The sequence below is a fragment of the Mus caroli genome, unplaced genomic scaffold (assembly GCF_978045245.1).
Source record: "Mus caroli unplaced genomic scaffold, Mus_caroli_1 scaffold_18, whole genome shotgun sequence".
Taxonomy (NCBI): Eukaryota; Metazoa; Chordata; class Mammalia; order Rodentia; family Muridae; genus Mus; species Mus caroli.
The window spans coordinates 56,028,268-56,051,827 of record NW_028227273.1 but is presented as its reverse complement, the minus strand read 5'-3'; the positions used below and the strand labels follow the sequence as shown (position 1 = coordinate 56,051,827).

General features: G+C 37.6%; 2 protein-coding genes across 3 annotated transcripts; both read left to right on the top strand.

The window, feature by feature from the left end:
• The first annotated feature begins 4,990 nt into the window (after window positions 1-4,990).
• LOC110284254 (olfactory receptor 10C1-like) lies at window positions 4,991-5,956 on the top strand. 2 transcript variants are annotated; one of them, XM_029471627.1, is made up of 2 exons: window positions 4,991-5,330; window positions 5,751-5,956. In XM_029471627.1, exons 1-2 carry the CDS (start codon window positions 4,991-4,993, stop codon window positions 5,954-5,956), a joined length of 546 nt encoding a protein of 181 aa, XP_029327487.1. The 2 variants fall into 2 exon arrangements, with proteins under 2 accessions (XP_029327487.1, XP_085689060.1); XM_085832934.1 differs by having other exon boundaries at window positions 4,991-5,956.
• A 16,190-nt stretch (window positions 5,957-22,146) lies between these two features.
• Window positions 22,147-23,112, top strand: LOC110284215 (olfactory receptor 10C1-like). The gene is made up of 2 exons (XM_029471622.1): window positions 22,147-22,486; window positions 22,907-23,112. The coding sequence occupies exons 1-2, from the start codon at window positions 22,147-22,149 to the stop codon at window positions 23,110-23,112; spliced, it is 546 nt and encodes a 181-aa protein (XP_029327482.1).
• Window positions 23,113-23,560: the final 448 nt, after the last annotated feature.

The following is a 23,560-nucleotide window of genomic DNA, read 5'->3' as shown; positions in this document are numbered from 1 at the left end:
TTAGAAACTTAGATATTCAGCTATTGGTTTTTCTTCCTAATAAGCATTCAGTAACTTACTCATATCTACCACATTAATATTCAACATTTTTCTCTTATTTTGAGCCTATTTTTGATAAAAACAATTAGAGACATAGCCAAAATCACATACAACTAGGAAGGTGTCAAATTTATTAATCTAAATAATTTATAATAAATAGAAAACGTATTAGTTTCATCAAAAGAAGATGACATGAAAGAAAATTATGTAGTTTTCATGATTATTTTAGAAATACTTGAAAAATATAAAACTTGAATAATTTATATTAATATTTTCCAATGACCAAATAAGAAATTATAATAGTACAATTTATTTCATATCACAGGATGAAGAGAGCATACAACAACACTTATCATTAAACTGCATCATTCATTACATTTATTTGTGATTTGTTCACCAATTACATTTACTTTTTTTCCTTCCAAATTAGCATTTGTCTACAAACTCTGATAGAGCTGTCCAGTCTGACTCTCAAGAGGAGATTCAGACAGCCTCCTGACACACTTCAGTGAGAAAAAAACTAGAAAGTCTCCTGGGGAGAGTGAGAGAATCAGATCTCTGAGCACAGAGGATAGCAGTAAAATATATTTATAATCATTGATTTCAAGAATGTGGAAATCTCAATATATCATTGTGTGAATACAATAACCTCTATCTATCTATCTATCTATCTATCTATCTATCTATCTATCTATCTATCTCTATCAATCATCTATCTATCATTATCATCCATTTACCTACCTATCACCTATCTATTTATTTACCTTAGTGTATCTATCATCTTTCATCTCTTTTGTGTGTGTGTGTGTGTGTGTGTGTGTGTGTGTGATGCTGAATTATTGCCTCAAAGGACATAGTGTTCTCTCTGGGATACACAAACCGCCTGTCCTCAGAAGTGATTCTTTACTGCAACAAAGGCTTTTTACTGCACAGGCTTAAAGATGATAATGAGAATGTGGTAAGGAGAGGGCACAGAGAAAGTTAGAAGGTGGCTAATCAGAAGCAAAAGGAGTAATTCTCCAATGTTGTGCTGGGATTGAAGGTATGTGCTACAGCTAAGTTATCAATACTGGACTTAGAGAAAGTGAATTAAAATGTAAAAATGAACAACGGACACTCAAAATACTTATAAGTTCTTGATGTCATTTTATTTAACATCTCCATCTCAGGGAATGTAACAGTCAACTAAGAATCATGGCTTCTTTATTTCTCAGAAAATAGCTTAAGTCCATGGGAAATCAACACAATGCAATGCTGAGACTGGAGACCCTCATTCATAGTGCACCTTAATCTACTTTAGTAATCTAACAATTTCTATCGTGTGAGGCTAAAGTGTCACTCAGCTGGTGACACATGGTCCATTGGTGAGTTATTGTTGGGTGTGAGCCTCCTAATAATCTTTTCCTAACAATCGACATAAACCATGTGTACTATTATAGAATTTTAGTAATAGTGACTACATGGTGGTGATAATGAACATTTCCTGAGAATTTCTGCACAGACTCTGATGTGTTACAGAATCAGAATTTACAGTGTATCATGCTTTCCTTCTGCTTACAGAAGATTAAAAACATTTGGAGAAAGAGAGAAAGAGAGAGAAAATGAAATAAGAAATCAAGTTCACCATGAACATTCCTAATCTTTTAAAGCTGACCAGTGTTTACTACACATGGAATCCTTATAACATTGAATATCTATGTAGTGGACAGAACTCATAATCAATATGGACAATATTATGTTACACCTCTATGTGAATGGCTTCATTTTGTTACTAGGTGGGTGACTCCAGAGGATAGCCACATGATGCCCCTAACTGCCTCAGGGTTTCTCAGGACAGGCAATTTTGCACTTTAATGAACATTTTACTATGTATTCACTTTGGGCTCCAAAGTATTTGCAGCTTTAAGCTGAAACAGCTCAAATTGATGAATCTGAAATATTACTTGAAAGAAATTACCTTAAGATTTGAGACAGTGGCTTGTTCATTGCAGCCTATTCTGATACTTCCATCTTTCTGAAAAACTCTGAGATCTATTTGTGGACATGTATGTGTCTACATACCGTACATGAGACACGATTCTCCTTACATGTGTCATTGTGAAATTGGAACTTTCTGGTATGAATCTCGAATAGAATTCTCTTTGATCTCATTGATCTCGGCATCTGAGCATGAACTCAACAGTTGAAGGAGCAATAGAAAACTTAGTCAGGTTTTGGTACTTTCAATATAATATCAAATAATAAAGAGAGGAATTTTTACTGATTTCAAATTTTTCACTTCATTTTGTGTTATTTAATAATTTTAATATCTCAGTGGAATAGTATTTGTATTAGATAATAGTTTTTAAAGTATTTAGATACATTCTGATACACCCATTATTTTATTTAACTCTGAATTTTGTAAGGTATGAAATATACTTATGTCAGGCTGTATTTTCTATTTGTCCTGTAAGTACTAAAAGAATAAAATGAACAAATATGGACAGACTGTTATGTTGCCAGTATTTACTGTCATCCATTCCTCACAAGGACTGACTCCATTTCCTCAGTCTCATGGGCCTTCATCACTAACACAGATGTTTGCATTGGGCTGCTACAGTTTAAGTGGGACACGTTTTTTAAGTCACCAGTTAAGCCCTAGTCAGACATTCCTTATTGTGGCTACATTTGTCCTTGGCCTCTATATCTACAACTATGTCACTAAGGAAATTGTGTAGCTTCTACCAGATGTGAGAATATACAACAAGTATACATATACCTGCAAACCTAACTGACAAATGAGAGACTATAAACTTCAAAATGTATTATTGAGAAAAAGTCAGGGCCCAATAAGAAATTCTTGAGTAAAAAAATATGGTAAATAAAAAGTGAGACCCTATCTCAGGAAAGAAAAAAGGGAGAGATAGAGACAGAGATACAGAGACAGAGAGGAGAGAGAAAGAGAGAACAGAGAGAGGGGGGAAGAGAGAGAGAGAGAGAGAGAGAGAGAGAGAGAGAGAGAGAGAGAGAGAGAGAGAGAGAGAATGGTTAATGAGAGCAAGTGCTAACAGGAATGAGGAAATAAAACTCACTTTTTTAACAGTTGGTTTCTTTATTTAATCTTTTAAAATAATGAAAGGAAGTTTTTTTTATTATTTAACAATTTTTAGTAGATATTTTCTTCATTTACAATTCAAATGCTATCCTGAAGTTCCCCTATAACCTCCCTGCAACCTGCTCCCCAACCCACCCCCTCCCACTTCCTGGCCCTGGCATTCCCCTGTAGTGGGGCATATAATCTTTGCAAAGCCAAGGGCCTCTCCTCCTAATGATGGCCAATTAGGCCATCTTTTGCTACATATGCAGCTAGAGATAGGAGCTCAGGGAGTACTGGTTATTTCATATTGCTGTTCCTCCTATAGGGTTACAGACCCCTTCAGCTTTTTGGATAGTTTCTCTATGTCCTCCATTGGGGGCCCTGTGTTCCATCGAATAGATGACTGTGAGCCTCCCCTTCCATATTTGCCAGGCACTGGCATAGCCTCACAAGAGGCAGCTATATCAGGATCCTTTCAGCAAAATCTTGCTGGCATATGCAATAGTGTCTGGGTTTGGTGGTTGTATATAGTATGGATCCCCAGATGGGAGAGTTTCTGCATGGTCCTTCCTTCCTTCTCAGCTTCAAACTTTGTCTCTGTAACTCTTTACATGGGTATTTTATTCCTCATTCTAAGGAGGAATCAAGTATCCTCACTTTGGTCTTCCTACTTCTTGAGTTTCATGTGTTTTGCAAATTGTATCTTGGTTATTCTAAGTTTCTGGGCTAATAACCACTTATCAGTGAGTGCATAACATGTGAGTTCTGTTGTGATTTGGTTACCTCACTCAGGATGATTTCCTCCAGATCCATCCATTTGCCTAAAAATTTCATAAGTTCATTGTTTTTAATAGCTTAGTAGTACTTTATTGTGTAAATGTACCATATTTTCTGTATCCATTCCTCTGTTGAGGGACATCTGGGTTCTTTACAGCTTCTGGTTATAATGAATAAGTCTGCTATGAACATAGTGGAGCATGTGTTCTTTATTACCAGTTGGAACATCTGCTGGGTATATGCCCAGGAGTAGTATTGCTGGATCCTCCAGTAGTACTATGTATGATTTTTGAAAGGACCTTTTCATACTAGCATTGACAATTGACTAAAGGGAACCTAAATGGACAACTGACCATCTATTTACAGTTTTTTAAGGTTAGCACAATATCACTCTGTAATCTAGGCTATCATTTAACTCTCAGAGACTTTCTGCATCAGGCACACAATTCTTGGGAGTAAAGGATATACCATTTTTCCCAGCTAAGCTTTTTGTCATTTAATGGTTTGACAAGTATATATTGGAGAAAAATCACCTAGTAGTATGATTAGGGAAAAGATTTTATTTATTTATTTTTTAATTGAGGTTGTGTGGTGATTTTTTTTTAAAAATTCATCTAACAAATTTCTAATTACCACAGGCTCTAGAATTAATAAAATTACGTGCTATAGAAAAGCTTCAGTGATCAGTGTACTTGCTATTCAGGTTTGAGGAGCAATTTGGATCCACAGTACCCATGAAAGACTGAACAACCCCAGCATTTATATGTAACTCCAATACTAAGGGTATGAAAGGCAAAAGAAGGTGGATCTCTGACTCATTTTAGCAAAAACAAGTATCTCCAGGTCAAGTAACCTGTTTCAGAAAATAAGGTGGAAACTAATCAAGAAGGACACTTGAAATTGGTATCTGAATGTTTCAGCCACATGCATACCCATGTATTTTATACACACACACACACACACACACACACACACACACACACACACATGCAAGAGGGAGGGGAGAGAGAGTAGTGGAATTGGGAGAGACAGACAAAGTGAATAATTTCTCTGATCTGCAAGAATTATTGTAATGATTTTCTGTCTTTCATTCAGGAGATGAGTATCAACTGCTCTCTGTGGCAGGAGAACAGCTTGTCTGTCAAACGCTTTGCATTTACCAAGTTCTCTGAGGTTCCTGGAGAATGCTTCCTCCTGTTTACCCTCATCCTCCTCATGTTCTTAGTATCACTGACCGGAAATTCACTCATAGCCCTTGTCATCTTCACCAGGCCAGCCCTACATACCCCCATGTATTTCTTTCTGGCCAACTTGTCTCTCCTGGAAATTGGCTACACTTGTTCTGTCATACCCAAAATGCTACAGAGCCTTGTAAGTGAGACCCGAGGGATCTCTCGGGAAGGGTGTGCCACACAGATGTTTTTCTTCTCATTTTTTGGTATAACTGAGTGCTGCCTATTGGCAGCTATGGCCTTTGACCGCTGCATGGCCATATGCTCCCCACTCCACTATGCAACACGAATGAATCGTGGGGTATGTGCCCATTTGGCAATAGTTTCATGGGGAATGGGATGTATAGTAGGGTTGGGACAGACCAATTTTATTTTCTCCTTGAACTTCTGTGGACCCTGTGAGATAGACCACTTCTTCTGTGACCTACCGCCTATCCTGGCACTTGCCTGTGGAGATACATCCCAAAATGAGGCTGCAATCTTCGTGGCAGCAGTTCTCTGCATATCTAGCCCATTTTTGTTGATCATTTATTCCTATGTCAGAATTCTGATTGCAGTACTGGTGATGCCTTCACCTGAGGGGCGCCATAAAGCTCTCTCCACCTGTTCCTCTCATCTACTTGTAGTCACACTGTTCTATGGCTCAGCATCTATTACCTACTTGAGGCCCAAGTCTAGCCACTTACCAGGAATGGACAAACTCTTGGCCCTTTTCTACACAGCGGTAACATCCATGCTGAACCCCATCATCTATAGCTTAAGGAACAAGGAAGTAAAGGCAGCACTGAGAAAAACTCTGAGTCTGAAGAAACCTCTGGCAATAAATAGGTAACAGAACCTTGCAGAGCTGCTAGCTAATGAAAATGTTCAAGGAATCAGATTAAGCAAACACAACCTAGTGCATTCTTTTGTCTGCCTTATGATGAGTCTTTTTGTAATTTTTAAGGTACCTCTGTAGTCAGCTGTATTTTCTAACTGCTGATTCTGAAATAATATAAAATACTAATGAATCCAAGGAAAGAGTACAATGTGAGAGGTTTTCCATTATGTTTAAATCTCAGATATCAATCTAAATGCAAATTTATATCTCAGAAGTCTTGAAAATTCAAGACTTCCCTATTCTTTCTGCTCTTTATTCAGACATATCTCATATGACTCTTTATTTCATAGTAACTGCATAAAGGGTCTTATTTTAGTAATATTTGAATTTTTGTTAAATAATGGCACATACCACAACTCTCTGAAATCTTTTGTAACCGATGTATATTGAAAAATGTATTAATGCTACAATACACTGAAGTGTTCAGATTTGACATGATTTGTTTAAAATTTTAAATATAACATAAGAAATATTTTTAAGAGTTTCTATGGCAGTTTTTCGGACTTTTAATCTTTCTTCTTCTTGTTATTATTTTATGTATTCACTTTACATCCTGCTCATTGCCCCCCACTCAGTCACGCCTCCCACAATTTTTCTCCCAATCCTTCTTCTCTGAGTTGGTTGTGCTCTCCATGGTAATCCCCAACTCTGGCAGTCAAGTATCTTTGAGGCCAGGCAAATCTCCCACTGAGTTCAGATAAGGCATCCAAGCTATAAAAACATCCCAAATGCAGGCAACAGCTTTGGGGATAGCCCCTGCTCCTGTTGTTCAGGATACAGATGAATACCAAGAAACACATCAGTTACATATGTGCAGGGAGGCCTAGGTCCATCCCATATATGTTCTTTGGTTGGTGGTTCAGTCTCTGAGAGCACCAAGGATCCAGGTTAGATGACTCCATTGCTCTTCCTGTGGAGTTCCAATCTTCTTACAGAATGCAATCCTTGCTATAATTTTCCATAAGAGTTCCCAAGCTCAATCAACTCTTTGTTTCTGAGTGCATGTATCTATCTGAGTCAGCTGCTGGGTAAAGCCTCTCAGAAGACAGAAGATTTACTTACTTGGCAAAACAGATCCACCACACATTCCTAAGGACCAGAGAGGGAAACAAAAACCAAGGAACAAAGCATCCACCCAGCACAAACAAGACCAGATGTAAGCACCCACAATTACAATCTTTCATTGAATTTCCAATTATTGTAAAACACATTAAATAAAAGCCAAGACAATATGTTTCTACAGTCTAGCAACTGTAGTACAGAAGACCTTGAGTGTTGCAATGTAGCTGAACCACAAGTAAAAGAATTAAAAATGGCCTTTATGAATAGTATAGAGGTCCTTAATGGGAAAATGAGTAAATCTCTTAAAGAAATCTTTGAAAATACACACTGTGGAAGAAACTGAGTAAAGTAGTTAAGACCTGAAAGTGGACATAGAGTCAATAAATAATATATAACATTAGAAAAATCTGGACATGAAAAAAATTAGGAACACAAAGAGGAACTTCAGAGACAAGAATCTCTAACAGAATACAAGAGATGGAAGAGAGACTCTCAGAAGACATGATTGAAGAAATGGATAAGCTGGTTAAAGAAGATAGTAAATTTTTAAAAATCAGAGCGCAAAAAAATCCAGGAAATCTAGAGCATTGTGAAAAGAACAAATCTAAGAATAATAAAAATAGAGGAAGTTGGGGAGACACTAGAACAGGAGGATTGAGTGGAGGGAGGAGTGCAGAGAGAGAGAGATGAGGGAGAAAATATGGGGAAAGACGGCTAAAATTGAGGGACATTTGAGACCTCATACATAGGCCTCTAAAACCTAATACAACAGTAGCTTCCCAAATGTATGCATATATGATAGTTATCTAAATTATATCACCAAATAATTGGGAAGAAATGGACCAGATGGTCATTTCTTGTCATCAAATAAAGCTTCCAGCAATCGGATTGGTTATGTCTAATTGAGTTGTTGCTTAAAGGTGTCCCATGGCAATCTCCAAATAACCTATTCTGTTGCCAGGACTATATGTTAATCTCCTCAAGTGACAGCAAGGCCCATTTTCTGAAGACAATTCATACACAGTTCACTTAACAAGAAGTCGAGCAGATGCTTACATAGAACCTTTACCCCTGTGTGCTTGAGTCTTTTCTATAGGAAGGCTCTCTGTGCACTACCAAAAGAGAAACATACACACTAAACCAGCCACAAGCTCTTTGATCTATAATGGTATTCTGTCTGAAAGATATGCAAGAGCAAACGTGTTGGCTAATGTTATGTCAGCTTGACACACTTTAGAGTCATAAGTGAGGGAACCTCAGTTTAAACTGTGGAGACCATATCTAGAGCTTAGGCATGCCCCCCTGGTTGAGGGATGGTGCTACCCACCCATCTCCAAAATTTTAACCATACAGGGATAGAGTGGAGCAGTGACTGAGGGAAAGGCCATCCCTTTAACTGTATTAAAGAGTGGCCGTATTAGGAAAGCTGAGAAACAAGATTCTTGACACTAATCACCTGTCTTATGAGTAGATGTCAAAGAATATTCTCACATTCTGTGGGCTACATATTCATTTGCTTCATAGGTTCCTTTGCTTTACAGTAGCTTTCTACCAAAACCCCTATATAGTTTTTAAACACTTTCAGCAAACTTACAGAACACACACACACACACACACAAACATACAAAAACAAATAGCTTACTTATGTACTAACAAAAAATAGATTGAAAGAGAAGTCAGGAAAACAATCCCATGTACAATCACCCCTAAAAAAATAATACATGGAAATAAACCTAATCAACAAAATGAAAGTCATTTTAAGGCTCTACAGCAAGAAATTGAAGAAGACAGTAGAAGGTGTAAGGCTTTCTTTCCATGTTCATGGATTCAAAGAACCAATGTTGTGAAAATAGGAACCTTGCAATTGCAATCTATAAATCCAATGCAACTGCAATCAAAATCTCTATCTCATTCTTCACAGACAGAAAACAAATCCAAAAGTTTTTATAGAGATACCAAAGACTGAGTTTAGCTAAAGCAATTCCTTAAAAAATGAAATATCTTCATAACTGATTTCATATTACAATACAGAGCTACAATAATAAAAACAGCATGATACTAGCCCTATAACAGACAGATAAAAATGGAATATAACTGAAGACTCAGCAATAAGCCTATATTCCTATATCCATATGGTTAATTTACAAAGATGCAAAGTATATGTGCAGTGAAAGGACAGAATCTTTAACAAATGGTACTGCAGAGACTGGACTTTATAATGCAGAAAAAAGTGGAATTCGATCTTTATATTTTATGCTGCACTAAACACATTTTCATATGGATCAAGACCTCAACATGAGGTCAGATATCCTGGTACTAATAGAAGAGAAAGTAAGACATATGGCATAGATGAAGACCTTCAGAATAAGTCTCTGTATGGGCAATTCTGATACTAAGGTCCTGTTCCCCAGTTGGTTCTTGATCTGTCAGTAAATAAAGACACAGGACAATTGCTGAGGACAACTGCTGGGAAGAAGGTGGTCCCTGGAGTAAAAGGGAGATGCAAAGAAGGAGAGACAGAGTTTCCCAGGCTTCTGATGAGGAAGGGTTGAAGAGTCCTGTGAGATCTCAAAATGGAGTGCCACATAGGCTGTTTCTACAGTTGGTAGTCAGGAGCTAGATGGGACTAGGCACTAAAGTTTAGGGCAGGTGGTAGGTGCAGAGCTAATAGTAATAATAAGACCATGTTTTTCCAGGTGGGAGGTAGTAGTACCCAACAATTATACCAAGAAGCCAAGTTGAAAAGGAACAACTCTGTGTGTGTCTTTTATCCATGGATTCAGGGGAAGCTGAGTGGGGGCTTGTAGTGGGGCCTGATGCTGGAGCTTAGGCAGAGTAGCAAAAAGAAACATGTAACAAGAGTCCAGTAGCAAATACACTTTAGCAGGATTGCACAAGGAATCTTCAAATTAAATTGTACATTCCTTGCAATTCGCATCAAAATCTCTGCAGACTTTTTTTTTTCTTTTTTTATTTTTGGAGATAGATTATTTCAGTGGAGACGTGGCTATCCTGGAACTCATTCTATAGATTAGGCCTGACTTGAAGTCACAGAGATCCACCTAATTCTGTCTGCCCTGTGCTTGGATTAAAGGTTCATGACCACATCCACCATAATATGATTACTATAACATCTTACATAGATGAGGCTGCCTTGAACTCTTAATTCAATTTTTATCTTTGGCTCTCCAAATGATAGGATTACAGGTGTACACAACCACCTCTGAATGGATTATGACCTTTCGTTTAAGGTAATGAAATTGGGGGCAGTGAGAGAGAGAGAGAGAGAGAGAGAGAGAGAGAGAGAGAGAATTAGAAAATGAGAGAGAGAGAATTATTTGCACCTAAATACTAGTGCCTAAGGTTCAGAAGCAACAAATTTCCTAGGGCTGCATATGCGTGCTAGGGTAGAATGCAAACCCTCTGCTGCTTTCCCTGCTGAGTCTTTTCTCAAGCCCTAGCTTATGATTTTGTATGAATAGATTTATAGGATTGTTTATCATAAATAAGATTTTACTAAAAAAAGAAAGAAAGACTCCAGTAGCATAGAAAATTAGAAAGACAATCAACAAATACAGTGTTATTTAACTAATTGTACTTTTTATCTTATTGTCCAGAATTAGTTATGGATGCACCTAGATACAAAAGAAGCCGAGGTATGTTGTCAAATTTAATGGAAGTTATGACACTTCATGTATTAATTCTTATTCTGTCATTGTCAGGACCAAGGATGTATGAAGGAGAAAAAAATAACAGTATTAAACTCTCTGTAAAAGTAATGGAAATCCCCATATCTCATTTTCAGAATAATAACTGCTAATATCTAAGTTAAAATTAATTTAAAGAAATTATGCTTTAATTCAGAAAAACTATATGCAAAAATATATAAATTCTAATGTCTGAGGCTGAGATAAACATGTACTGTATGTGGGCTGTTATAGATAGGACTGTGCTTAGTCATTGCAGAGTCTGATGACAAAGAGAATGTTCCTATCAAGAGACTCAATCATTCTTCCTATCATTCCTCTTTTAAATCATTAAAAACTTAGATATTCAGCTACTGTTTTTTCTTCCTAATAAGCGTTCAGTACCTTATTCATATCTACCACATTAATACTCAACTTTTATCTTTTTTTTATTGAACCTATTTTTGATAAAAACAATTTCAGACATAGCCAAATTCACGTACGACTAGAAAGGCATCAAATTTATTAACCTAAGAAATTTATAATAAAAAGAAGAAGTATTAGTTTCATCAAAAGAAGATGACTTGAAAGATAATTATGTATTTTTCATGGTTATGTCAGATAATTTTTAGAAAACAGAAATCTTTAATAATTTATATTAATATTTTTAATGATCAAATAATAAATTATAATATTACATTACATTTCATGTCACAGGATGAAGAGAGCATACAACAGCCCTTATCATTAAACTGCATCATTCATTACATTTATTTCTGATTTGTTCACCAATTGCATTTACTTCTTTTCCTTCCAAATCAGCATTTGTCTACAAACTCTGATAGAGCTGTCCAGTCTGACTCTCAAGAGGAGACTCAGACTGCCTCCTGACACTCGTCAGTGAGAAAAAAAACCTAGAAAGTCTCCTGGGGAGAGAATCAAATCTCTGAGCACACAGGATAGTAGTAAAATACATTTATAATAATTGTTTTCAAGAATGTGGAAATCTCATATATATCATTGTATGAATACAATAACTCTCTCTCTCTCTCTCTCTCTCTCTCTCTCTCTCTCTCTCTCTCTCTCTCTCTCTCATATCAATCTATCATTATCATCAATTTACCTACCTGTAACCTCCCCTCCCCAGCCTGAAACCTGTTTGCTCAGGTTTCAGTGTTAGCATCAGGGCGGAGCTTGCCGCCCTATCATCCTGCCACTCCCACCGCCGCTGTCTGCCAACTAGCTGTTCCAGAGCTACGTGTTCACCTGCAACTTTACTCCAAGATGATTTGGTGGGAATCAGGCCCCTTCCCCTGCTTCATAACTGAGTGTCGGAAATAGTAAAATCGAACCTTGAACAGAGCCTTGTCTTGGTTCCGTCTTTCTCTCACACCACCTAGCCCCCCCTCTTCTCTTCCAGGTTTCCAAGATGCCTTTCCAGCCTAGAACCCAGACATGTGAGTTGCTGGACAGACACAACACCTACCTATCTCCTATCTTATCTATTTATTTACCTTCCTGTATCTATCATTTTTATCTCGTGTGTGTGTGTGTGTTGCTTAATTATTGCCTCAAAGAACATAGTGTTCTCTCTGGGAAACACAGACCTCCTGACCTCAGATGTGATTCTTTAGTGCAGTGAAGGATTTTTACTGCACAGGCTTAAAGATGATAATGAGAATGTGGTAAGGAGAGGGCACAGAGAAAGTTAGAAGTTGGCTAATCAGAAGCAAAAGGAGAAATTCTCCAATCTTGTGCTGGTGTTGAAGGTATATGCTACAGCTAAATTGTTAATACTAGACTTAGAGAAAGTGAACTAAAGTGTAAAGATGAACCACTGACACTCAAAACACTTTTGAGGTCTTGTTGTTAGTATATTTAACTTCTCAATCTCAGGGAATATAACAGTCAACTCAGAATCATGGCTAGTTTCTTTTCTCTTCTTTTCTTTTCTTTTCTTTTCTTTTCTTTTCTTTTCTTTTCTTTTTTTCTTTTCTCTTTTTTATATGGTGCCACTCCCTGGTCCAAGAATATACAAACCATCACAGATATTTTCTTTATATACATTTCAAATTTTAAATGCTATCACGAAAGTTCCCTATACACTCCCCACACCCTGCTCCCCTACATATACATACCTACTTCTGCTTCTAGGCCCATGCTTTCCCCTGTACTGGGGCATGTAAAGTTTGCAATACCAAGGGTCCTCTCTTCCCAGTGATGGCCGACTAGGCCATATTCTGCTACATATGCAGCTAGAGACATGAGCTCTGGGGGTACTGGTTAGTTCATATTGTTGTTCTACCTATAGGATTGCAGACCCCTCCAGCTCCTTGGGTGCTTTTTCTAGCTCCTCCATTGGGGCCCCTGTGTTCCATCCTATAGATGACAATGAGCATCCACTTCTTTATTTGCCGGGCAATGGCATAGCCTCATAAGAGACAGCTATACCAGGGTCCCTTCATCAAAATCTTGCTGGCATATGCAATAGTGTCAGGGTTTGGTGGCTGATTATGGGATGGATCCCTGGGTAGGGTAGTCTCTGGATAGCCCATCCTTTCGTCTTAGCTCCAAACATTGTCTCTGTAACTCCTTTCATGGGTATTTTGTTCCCAATTCTAAGGAAGAATGAAGTATTCACTCATTGGGCTTCCATCTTCTTGATTTTCTTGTGTTTTGCAAGTTGTATCTTGAGTGTTCTATGTTTCTGGGCTAATATCCACTTATCAGTGAGTGCATACCTAATGACTTCTTTTGTGATTGGGTTACCTCACTAAGGATGATATCCTCCAGATACATCCATTTGTCCAAGAATTTCATAAATTCCTTATTTTTAATAGCTTAGTAGTACACCATTGTGTAAATGTACCACATTTTCTGTATCCATTCTTCTGTTGAGGGACATCTGGGTTCTTTCTAGCTTCTGACTATTATAAATACAGCTGCTATGAAAATAGTGGAGCATGTGTTCTTAAGGCAACCAACAGATTGGGAAAGGATTTTTACCATTCCTAAATCTAATAGGGGACTAATATCCAATATATACAAAGAGCTCAAGAAGCTGGACTCCAGAAATTCAAATGACCCCATTAAAAAATGGGATACAGAGCTAAACACAGAATTCTCAACTGAGGAATACCGAATGGCTGAGAAGCACCTGAAAAAATGTTCAACATCCTTAATCATCAGGGAAATGCAAATCAAAACAACCCTGAGAATTTCTGCACAGACACTGTTGTGTTTCAGAATCAGAACTAATAGTGTATCACTCTTTCCATCTGCTCACAAAACACAAAAAACATTTAGGAGAGAGAAGGAGAGAGAGAGAGAGAGATTGAGAGAGAGAGAGAGAGAGAGAGAGAGAGAGAGAGAGAGAGAGAGAGAGAGAGAGAGGTAGTCAAGTCCACCTATGAACATTTCTAATCTTTCAAAGCTGACCAGTGTTTACTTCACATGGGATCTTTATAACACTGAAGATCTATGTAGTAGACAGAACTCATAATCCATATGGAAAATATTATGTTACACTTCTATGTGACTGGCTTCATTTTGTTACTAGATGGGTGACTCCAGAGGATAGCCACATGATGCCCCTAACTGCCTCCACAAGAGGCTTCTCAGGGCAGGCCCTTTTGCACTTTTATGAACATTTTACTATGTATTCAGTTTGGACTTCAAAGTATTTGTAGCTGTAAGCTGAAACAGCTCAAATTGATGAATCTGAAATTTTACTTGAAGAAATTTACTTTAAGATTTGAGATAGTGACTTATCCATTGCAGCCTATTCTGATACTTCCATCTTTATGAAAAACCTTGAGATCTGTATGTGGACATGTATGTGTATACATACAGTACATGAGACACCATTCTCCTTTCATGGGTCATTATGAAAATGGAACTTTTTGGTATAATTCTCAAATGTGATTATCATTGATATCATTGGTGTAATATATCTTAACAACTTATATAAAGAAGATATTAAAGCAAATGCAGAGAGAATTCATTATAGAAACATGCATTTAGGAATAGAGAGGGCAAACACTTGACATCAGTCATAAATCACAGCTGATAAACACAAACAGCATAAGTTTCATGAAGAACATTGACATGAACACAGATAATTGTCTCAGTGATAACGTTCAGAAGATTTGGAAAAGAAAGCTTAGTTCATTCGGTGTTATCTCTAAAAACAAACTGAAAATAAATAGACGATGACAATTTCACAATAAAAATCTGTAATGTTGAGACATATAAGAGATATACCTGTTTTTATGCTTTCAGGCAGAGTTGAAACATAATTAGGTCAGTTTTATATAGGCTTCAAGTTAGCAGTAAGTCTTTAATGCAAAAATGTTTTAAAATAAGCTATTAGGTGGTGGGAGATTTTGACTCATTAAATAATAGCTGTCAGATATGCTCCTTGTTGGAAACAAAATAAGGGGGCCCGGGGACCCTGGGACCCTGGGGAATAGTGGGGAGGAAAAGGGTCCTAATGTCCATCCAGAGCCTGTGCTCTGGGCAGGTGGACACAGGCACAGCTGCTGAATGCTTCCCACCCCCCATGTGCATGTGACCCACACAGTGAGGGTGGAAAAGGGGCAGCCCCCAACTGGGGACCCTAGAGCTACCTTGTTAGTGTCCCAGGGTTGTAGGAGAGAGGGATTAGGGAAGAAGTTGAGAACACTGACCAGAGTGTGGAGAGGGTCTTGAAAGAGCAGAGATTCTCTATGGTTTAAGAGCTTCATTATAGAAATACAGGGGGAAAGAGAGAAGGTAGAAAGAGAAAGAGAGAGAGAAGGTAGAAAGAAAAAGAGGGAGAGAGGGAGAGAGGAAGAGAGAGAGAGAGGGAGAGAGGGAGAGAGGAAGAGAGAGAGAGAGAGGGAGAGAGAGAGAGAGAGAGACTAGAGAGAAAGAGGGAGACAGGAGAGGAGAAAAGAAGACAAAGAGAAAGGGAAGAGGAGAGAGAAGTGAGAGATGAGAGGACAAAGGAGTGAGAGTAAGAGCAAGAGATCGAGGTGGGGGCATCACAGTCCCTTTTATGGTCTTCACTGTTGCTGGGTAACTGGGGAGGAGTTTAGCCTGAAGGTCAGAAGCTTGGGCCATTGCTTACTTGACTACTGATCATGCTTCTCTTGTGGGGGCTGTGGTGGGCAGTAACTTAGGCAGGGGCTAGAGTTTCAGAAGCATGAGGGAACGTCTACCTTGTCATGTAGGTGAATTATGCCCATAGGGGTTCAGACCTCAGCTCTACTAGGTACCAGGCTACAATTCCCCACAGTTCCTGATGCTCCTGGGTTCCTTAAATGAAAAATTATGAAAATTATGCTGGTGAGTTTTATGTCAATTGGACACTGGCTAGAGTTATTTAGAAAGAGTGTTCCTCCTTTGAGAAAATGGGTCGAACAGATTAACTATGAGCAATATTGTATATTTCCTTGATTAACTGATGAGGGAAGACCCATTACTTTATGGGTGGTATCACCTCTTGACTGGTGGTCCTGGGTGCAGACAGAGCAAACCATGATTGGATAAACCAATAAGCAGCAGTCCTCCATGACCTTCTGCATCAATTCTTAATTCCAGATTCTTGTTTTGCTTCATTCCCTGATTCATCTGGATGATGTACCAACTAAAAATTGTAAGATGAAATAAACCTCCTGTTCCCTAAGTTGCTGATGGTACAGTTGTTTGATTTTAGCACTAGGAGCCTAACAAAGACAAAGAAATTAAGCCACTCAACCAACTGTATAGCCATCATGTCAGAACTGTATGCTGCAAGCACTAGTGCCTTGAGGAAGCCAACAACCAACCAACCAAACAAACAAAAAACCAACCCTCAAAACAAACAAACAAACAAACAAAAACAAGCAAACAAACAAAAAACCCTAGTTATTGTTGAAATAAAATATCAACTCCAGAAGGGACTCTCTCAGCCTTGGTTGCCTCAAACAATTTCAGTCAGACCTTCCCATTAAAAGACTTGATTAATTTCAGATACTACTTATTCTTCAGTATTCTCAATTCAGGCCACTGTGGTGAGCACTTCCCTGTCTGTCTAACAGAAGTATCATAATTAATTCTTGATTAATCAGTTTTTCTTATGCAAGGTTCATCTGAGAATTTTCTCTCAGGAGTGCATTTGTGTGTTTGTTAAAATTTGTGTAAGTTTTGTGTTCACTTGAATTTAAGTCTAGGAACTCTCAAGTTACTTCCTGATCTTTCCAATGATTGACTAGGCTCTCCAAAGTTTCTTGTTGGACTCCAAGTGGTTTTGTAGTTTCTGTACTCGTCTTATACTGATTTCTAGTTTGGTTATACTATTATATGAAAAATGAATTAATTTTGTTCTTTTATGGTAATATTTCCCTTATGTCGTAATATGCACAATGTACTAGAAACAAAAGATATCAAAACTGTTTTGTGTAGAAACACAAGATCTGAATTTACCTAAAGTAGCTATGCAGACTAAATCAGTGCTCATGAAATATAATCTTTGAACAAATGAATGTTTTGTCCTCACCTAGGTTTGTCTGTTGTGCACCAGTGGTTTCAGGGTGCTCAGAGGAGCTAGGTATAAGCGTCTCCGGTGGTGGTGGGTATGATTTGTATAAAAATCCCAGGAGACTTTTAGTATCAGAGGACAGTTTGTGAACTGAAATGGCAGGGCTAGTTTACATAGGTCCCATAGGTAGAGGCAGGGGCAAGGGGAGAAAAAAGAAAAGGGAGAAAATGTACCTAATGTGAATGAAAACTACTCAATTATCACTAAGAAGATAAGAATATACTATTCATCACCTTAACTTGAAACTCAGAGTGCCTAGGCATGAACAAGTGCTGTGGTTTATAAAACTTATTTTCCAGGAGACCATATGTCAAATCTTTGTCATCAGTGTGACAATTTTGATTTAGTAAATAGATGATTAGCTTACTGTAGTACTTCATTGTAGATGGAATGATTCAGATTTTTATGATAGCACTATTTCTCAGGGGAAAGGGCTGTTGCAGAATTCAGCTCCTCTGCACAGAACTATTGTCCTATCTATAAGGACTCTCAGGAGGGCAATGAGAAGCCTCCTGAAACTCACCAGTGAGAAGAGATTGTGAGTCTCCTGGGGAGAGTAAAAGAAAAAATGACGTAGAAGACAGAAGAATTTTAGTATAATATAAGCTCATTGTTTTCCAGGAAAAGAAAAAATGCATATAATGAGAATAGTGAAGTAAGTGTGTGTGTGTGTGTGTGTGTGTGTGTGTGTGTGTGTGTGTGTGTGTGTGTATGTGTGTGTGAGTTTGTATGTGTGTATGATATTGGACATTGCCTTAAAGGACACGGTGCTTTCTCCTGATACGTAATTTTCTTCCTATCAGGCATGGTTTGTGACTGTAACCAAAGCTTTTTAGTACAATGTTGAGATGAAGATGGGGATGGTGTGTGTTTCATGTATGTTGTAAGGAAAGGATGAACAGAAACCCAGGAATTACTAATCAGAAGTAGAAACCACCTATCATATCTTCATATACTGTGATTTGAGGTAGGTGCCACATTTAATTTATTAAGAACAGGCCTGAGAAAAGTGAAGTATATAAAAGGACATCAGATACTCAAAACATTTTTCCATTCTTGGTATTCTAATTAATTAATTCTTTGAAGGCTGTTAAAGTTTACACCGACTCCAGCTCTCCTCTCAGAAATCAGATCTGTGTTGTGTTAATGACTTATTTCATAGTAAATTAGAATTCACTTATTACTGTCCTACTCATCAGGTTACACGGTACATTGTAATCTAGTCAAGTGATTGTACAGTCTCTATTTTATTGAGGTAAAGTATCACTCAGATGTATAAATGTTACTAGGTGACTGATGTAAGGAAACTGGGAAGTCAGGGGTGAGCCTTCTGATAATCTTTTCCTGAGCAACGTATACAAGTTGTGTATGCTGTTACAAAATTTTAGAAGTAGTCACGATATAGTAGTGAAGATGAATACTTACTGAAAGTTTCTATGTACAGATGCTGCGGTCTTTCAGAAACAGTTTCAAACAATGTGTGGCAGCCTTAAAAGATCAGATAAAGCACTGAACCTACCAATGATCCTTTCTAATCTTTTGACACCAGGGGAAAACTGTGGGTTTTTTTTTCCCACTCTACTATTCATAAAACAGAGAGTTCTTTAAAGTGGGGTCTAGGATATGTGAGGTATCAAACCAAGCAAAAAGCAGTAAGATTTCAAGGTCCTCTCATATTAGGCATCATCTCTTGCATATATACAATTGCAAAAAAAAAAAACCACACACACTTTGTGTTATGAACCTTCAGGTTCTTACAAGTGCTTACTGCACATTTGACTTTAATAACACTGAAGGTCTATGTATATAATAGAGCTTATTATCTGTAGGAATCCAGTTCAAAAAGCTCAACTAGAAAGATGGGGGCAGGGGGACATGCAATGTTTATAAAGAAGTAGTGAATCCAAAATTAGGTCAAGAAAATGTAAGAGATGAGAGGCAGATGAGACCCATACATCACAGTGTTCTGGCACTTATTTCTCAAAAATCTTGATACTCTTTCCAAGCAAATCATTCTTATTACACAAATTGGAATGAAAATATATCATTCTGAGTCTCAGACTGAGTTTCTGGAAATTTAACTTAGAGAGGCAAGACCACATTCTCAAGACCAATTAGAGAGCTACCCATACAAATACAGAAACTACTAATGAAAGACAAGGTGCTTAAAATATTTTAGATTAAAAATTATCCATTTTTAGGTTAGCTTTTTGGGGGCATTTTTAGTTGGAGTTTTGTTTTGTCTTAATTTTATATAGTACAGCAGACTGTATAAGTATAAATGCAACACAATTGTGAGTTTTTTCAGCAAACTTATACAAGAACAGAGTCCACTGAGAGGTCATAATTGTCAGAGCTTTAAGTCAGTCCTCATATCTTTAGAATTTCCTCCAGAATAAGTGAATATCTAATCTAATAAATCCAATAAGTTATTATATACAACTATATCTCCATAGGATAGAAAATTATTTATGCCTTTTGTTTGTTTGTTTGTTTTCTATTATCCCCAATAGAAAAATATTCTTGTGATCAATAACTGAATAGGAACAAAGATTATGGATTATGGTGTGAAACTCCTCAAATTAGATAGAGGGTACACAAACATAAATCTAAAGTGGCTTGGGTAGACATACACATGTTAATGTTCTAAGTAGTTGCTAAGGATTCAGCACTTGATCAATTTAAGTGATTTGGGAAATTAACTTAATTCTCACTGCAGTAACATCATAGGGAATATGTTTCCCCCCCCTCAGACCCTTTTATAAGTGAGCAAATGGAGAAGCAGAGTGTGAACAAATGCTGTTACCCTGCTTTATTGTTTATACTAACATTTTAACTCATACACAATCTACCCTTGCTCGACTCTATTGTACATCTCTGTGTCCATGTTTCTGCATGAATATACAAGCACACACGTGTATGTGTCAAGCATATAGGTACATGTCATTTATGTGTTCATGAACATGGGTAGTATGTTTATAATAATTTGGAAACACTGAAGCCCACATTTGACTTGTGGTTCAATCATGATCTTGTCTACTCACATACAATATAGCATAACCTGTGATATTTTATTATGTCAAAGAATAGGGGGAGTAGGACCTAACAGGCTTGTGATATCTCCAATTCTACCCTTGTCAGAAAAAAAATATGGAACATTCAGATTTTTTATAGGGAAACCCAAACTTCAGCAAAGACACATACACCCTACAAAAAAAAAAGGATCACCTCATTTGAAGGGAAAAGTTATCAGACTGAGAGAAAAATAAGTCATCTGCATCTTCAAAATTTGAGGGGCATGAGACTGAACTTCAGAGGATACAATGGGCAAGGACAGATGGAATATCTAAGGGGACAGAGTAAGCTAAACACTGGAACTTCTTGTTATAAAATAACTTATGGACTGGTAAAATGGTAAACATAATGATAAGAACATTGACGTCCACACTCAGGTTCATACTCAGTCTCTGAATAAGGGCTACACTGTGAAAGAAATGAGTAGTCACAACCTGAATGCTAAAGGCTATTTTAGCAGTTATAGTGTGAAAAGCATAGAATGTATCTGTAGGCAGAAGAGATGAATGATATCCAGAAAACAGAGAAGGCTGTGCTGGGAATGACCAGATTTTCATGTAATCAATCGAGCAAGCACACAGCAGCTGCAGTGTGAGAAAATGAGCAAAGAGAACATACACTATGTGCATAGAAATACAGGTATTTTGATGGCATAGCAATGTAAAGTCTGTTGAGATAGAAGGTTAGGAAGTTTTTATCAAGCCAGGGACCATGGCTTTCTCCTGATTTTCCAGCATTCAAAAGATTGAAGCATGGAAAGTATGAATTTCAGGCTAGCCTGGACTACATGCCAAAACTCAATCCCTTTTACTCTTTTTTTCTTTATTCAACTTAATAGCCTGATTCATAGAATATCAGGAATAACATTAAGAAAACAGAAAGTTAAAGTTCAGGCAATGATACTCTCACTAAGGAAACCTGATGAGAACTATTATGTTACACAAGTCAGCCCTGTGAGGTTTGTGGTATGAAGTGGTTGCTACAATTGTGTTTGTTTGACCCTGCATCTCTCCAATGTCTCAGCTTATTCATCTTAAGAAACTTCTCTTACCACCTCATTAATTCCCAGACATCAAGATGTGTCTTACCTCTAATTATATGCATTACAGAAGTCATTTATTTATTGAAATGTTATTTTATTTTACTTACACTTCACGAAAATATGAGTCTTAGTTGAGAAAACAATAATTTTAATGCCTGGATCTAAATTCTGGCAAGAGCAATAATAACACAAATAACAGAGTAATTTGTACAGAAAACAAAAAGAGAATGGGTGAAGAGACTGTATCTGTGGCAACAGGAAAGCATAGAGATGAGTGGGTAGATCAGCTCTTCTGGGTAACATTGAAAACTAGTTAGTGAGAAAAATGGGTTAAAAAAGAGCTATAGTTAACGTTGCTTTTCTTATTTTATGATAGCTTACTCAACACATGTAGCTGAATTCAGACACATGGTAAGTCTTCTGCCTGAGCTTCATCAGTGCTGAGACTACCAGTATACACCATCTTCTGCAAATCCTTGTATACTTTGTACAATGCTCAGTACACTTTGGAAAAAATGACCTGATGTAAACAGAGAAAGTATAAGATATGAAAATTAGTGAGGATGAATCACTTTTTTGAAGCTTTTATTTATTTTTTTTAACTGCAGAGAAGGAATCTGTCTCTTATGTAACTGATGCTCTTATAGTAATAAAAAGGTTTATTTCTCTCACAGGCAAAATATTTCTAATGTTTAGCTATTCTTTCTTTCAGGAGATGAGTGTCAACTGCTCTCTGTGGCAGGAAAATAAGTTGTCTGTCAAACACTTTGCATTTGCCAAGTTCTCTGAGGTTCCTGAAGAATGCTTTCTCCTGTTCACCCTTATCCTCCTCATGTTCTTAGTGTCACTGACAGGAAATGCACTTATAACCCTTGCCATATGCACCAGTCCAGCCTTACACACTCCTATGTACTTCTTTTTGGCCAATTTGTCTCTCCTGGAAATGGGCTACACTTGTTCTGTTATACCTAAGATGTTGCAGAACCTTGTAAGTGAGGCCCGAGGGATCTCTCGGGAAGGGTGTGCCACACAGATGTTTTTCTTTATATTCTTTGGTATAACTGAGTGCTGTCTATTGGCATCCATGGCCTTTGACCGCTACATGGCCATATGCTCCCCACTCCACTATGCAACCCGAATGAATCGTGGGGTATGTGCCCATTTGGCAATAGTTTCATGGGGAATGGGATGTATAGTAGGGTTGGGACAGACCAATTTTATTTTCTCCTTGAACTTCTGTGGACCCTGTGAGATAGACCACTTCTTCTGTGACCTTCCACCTGTCCTGGCACTTGCCTGTGGAGATACATCCCAAAATGAGACTGCAATCTTTGTGACAGTAGTTCTCTGCATATCTAGCCCATTTTTGTTGATCATTTATTCCTATGTCAGAATTTTGTTTGCAGTGCTGGTGATGCCTTCACCTGAGGGGCGCCATAAAGCTCTCTCCACCTGTTCCTCTCATCTACTTGTAGTCACATTATTCTATGGCTCAGCATCTATTACCTACTTGAGGCCCAAGTCTAGCCACTTACCAAGAATGGACGAACTCTTGGCCCTTTTCTACACAGCGGTAACGTCCATGCTGAACCCCATCATCTATAGCTTAAGGAACAAGGAAGTGAAGGCAGCACTGAGAAAAACTCTGAGTCTGAAGAAATCTCTGGCAATAAATAGGTAACAGATTCTTTCAGAGCTGCCGGCCAATGAAAATGTGCAATGAATCAGATTAAACAAATAAAAACTGGTACATTTTTCTGTCTGCCTTATGTTAAGTCTCTCTGTAATTTTGAAGGTACCTCTGTACTCAGCTGTATTTTCTAACTGCTAATTCTAAAATAAAATATAATACTAATGAATCCAAGTAAAGTGTACAATGTGTGAGGTTTTCCCTTATGTTTAATTCTCAGATGTCAATCTAAATGCAAATTTATATCTCAGAAGTCTTGCAATTTCAAGACTCGGTGTCACTATGCTCTCTGCTCTTTATTCAGTCATATCTCATATGACTCTTTATTCCATATTAACAGTATAAAGAGTCTTATTTTATTAATATTTGTATTTTTATTAAATAATGGCACATACAACTCTCTGAATTCTTTGTGACCTATGTATACCAAAAAATGGAC

Coding starts and splice junctions, on each gene's coding strand:
- LOC110284254 (XM_085832934.1), top strand. CDS start 4,991: ATGAGTATCAACTGCTCTCTGTGGCAGGAGAACAGCTTGTCTGTCAAA.
- LOC110284215 (XM_029471622.1), top strand. CDS start 22,147: ATGAGTGTCAACTGCTCTCTGTGGCAGGAAAATAAGTTGTCTGTCAAA. Junction 22,487..22,906: donor GTTTTTCTTTATATTCTTTG/GTATAACTGAGT, acceptor ATCTACTTGTAG/TCACATTATTCTATGGCTCA.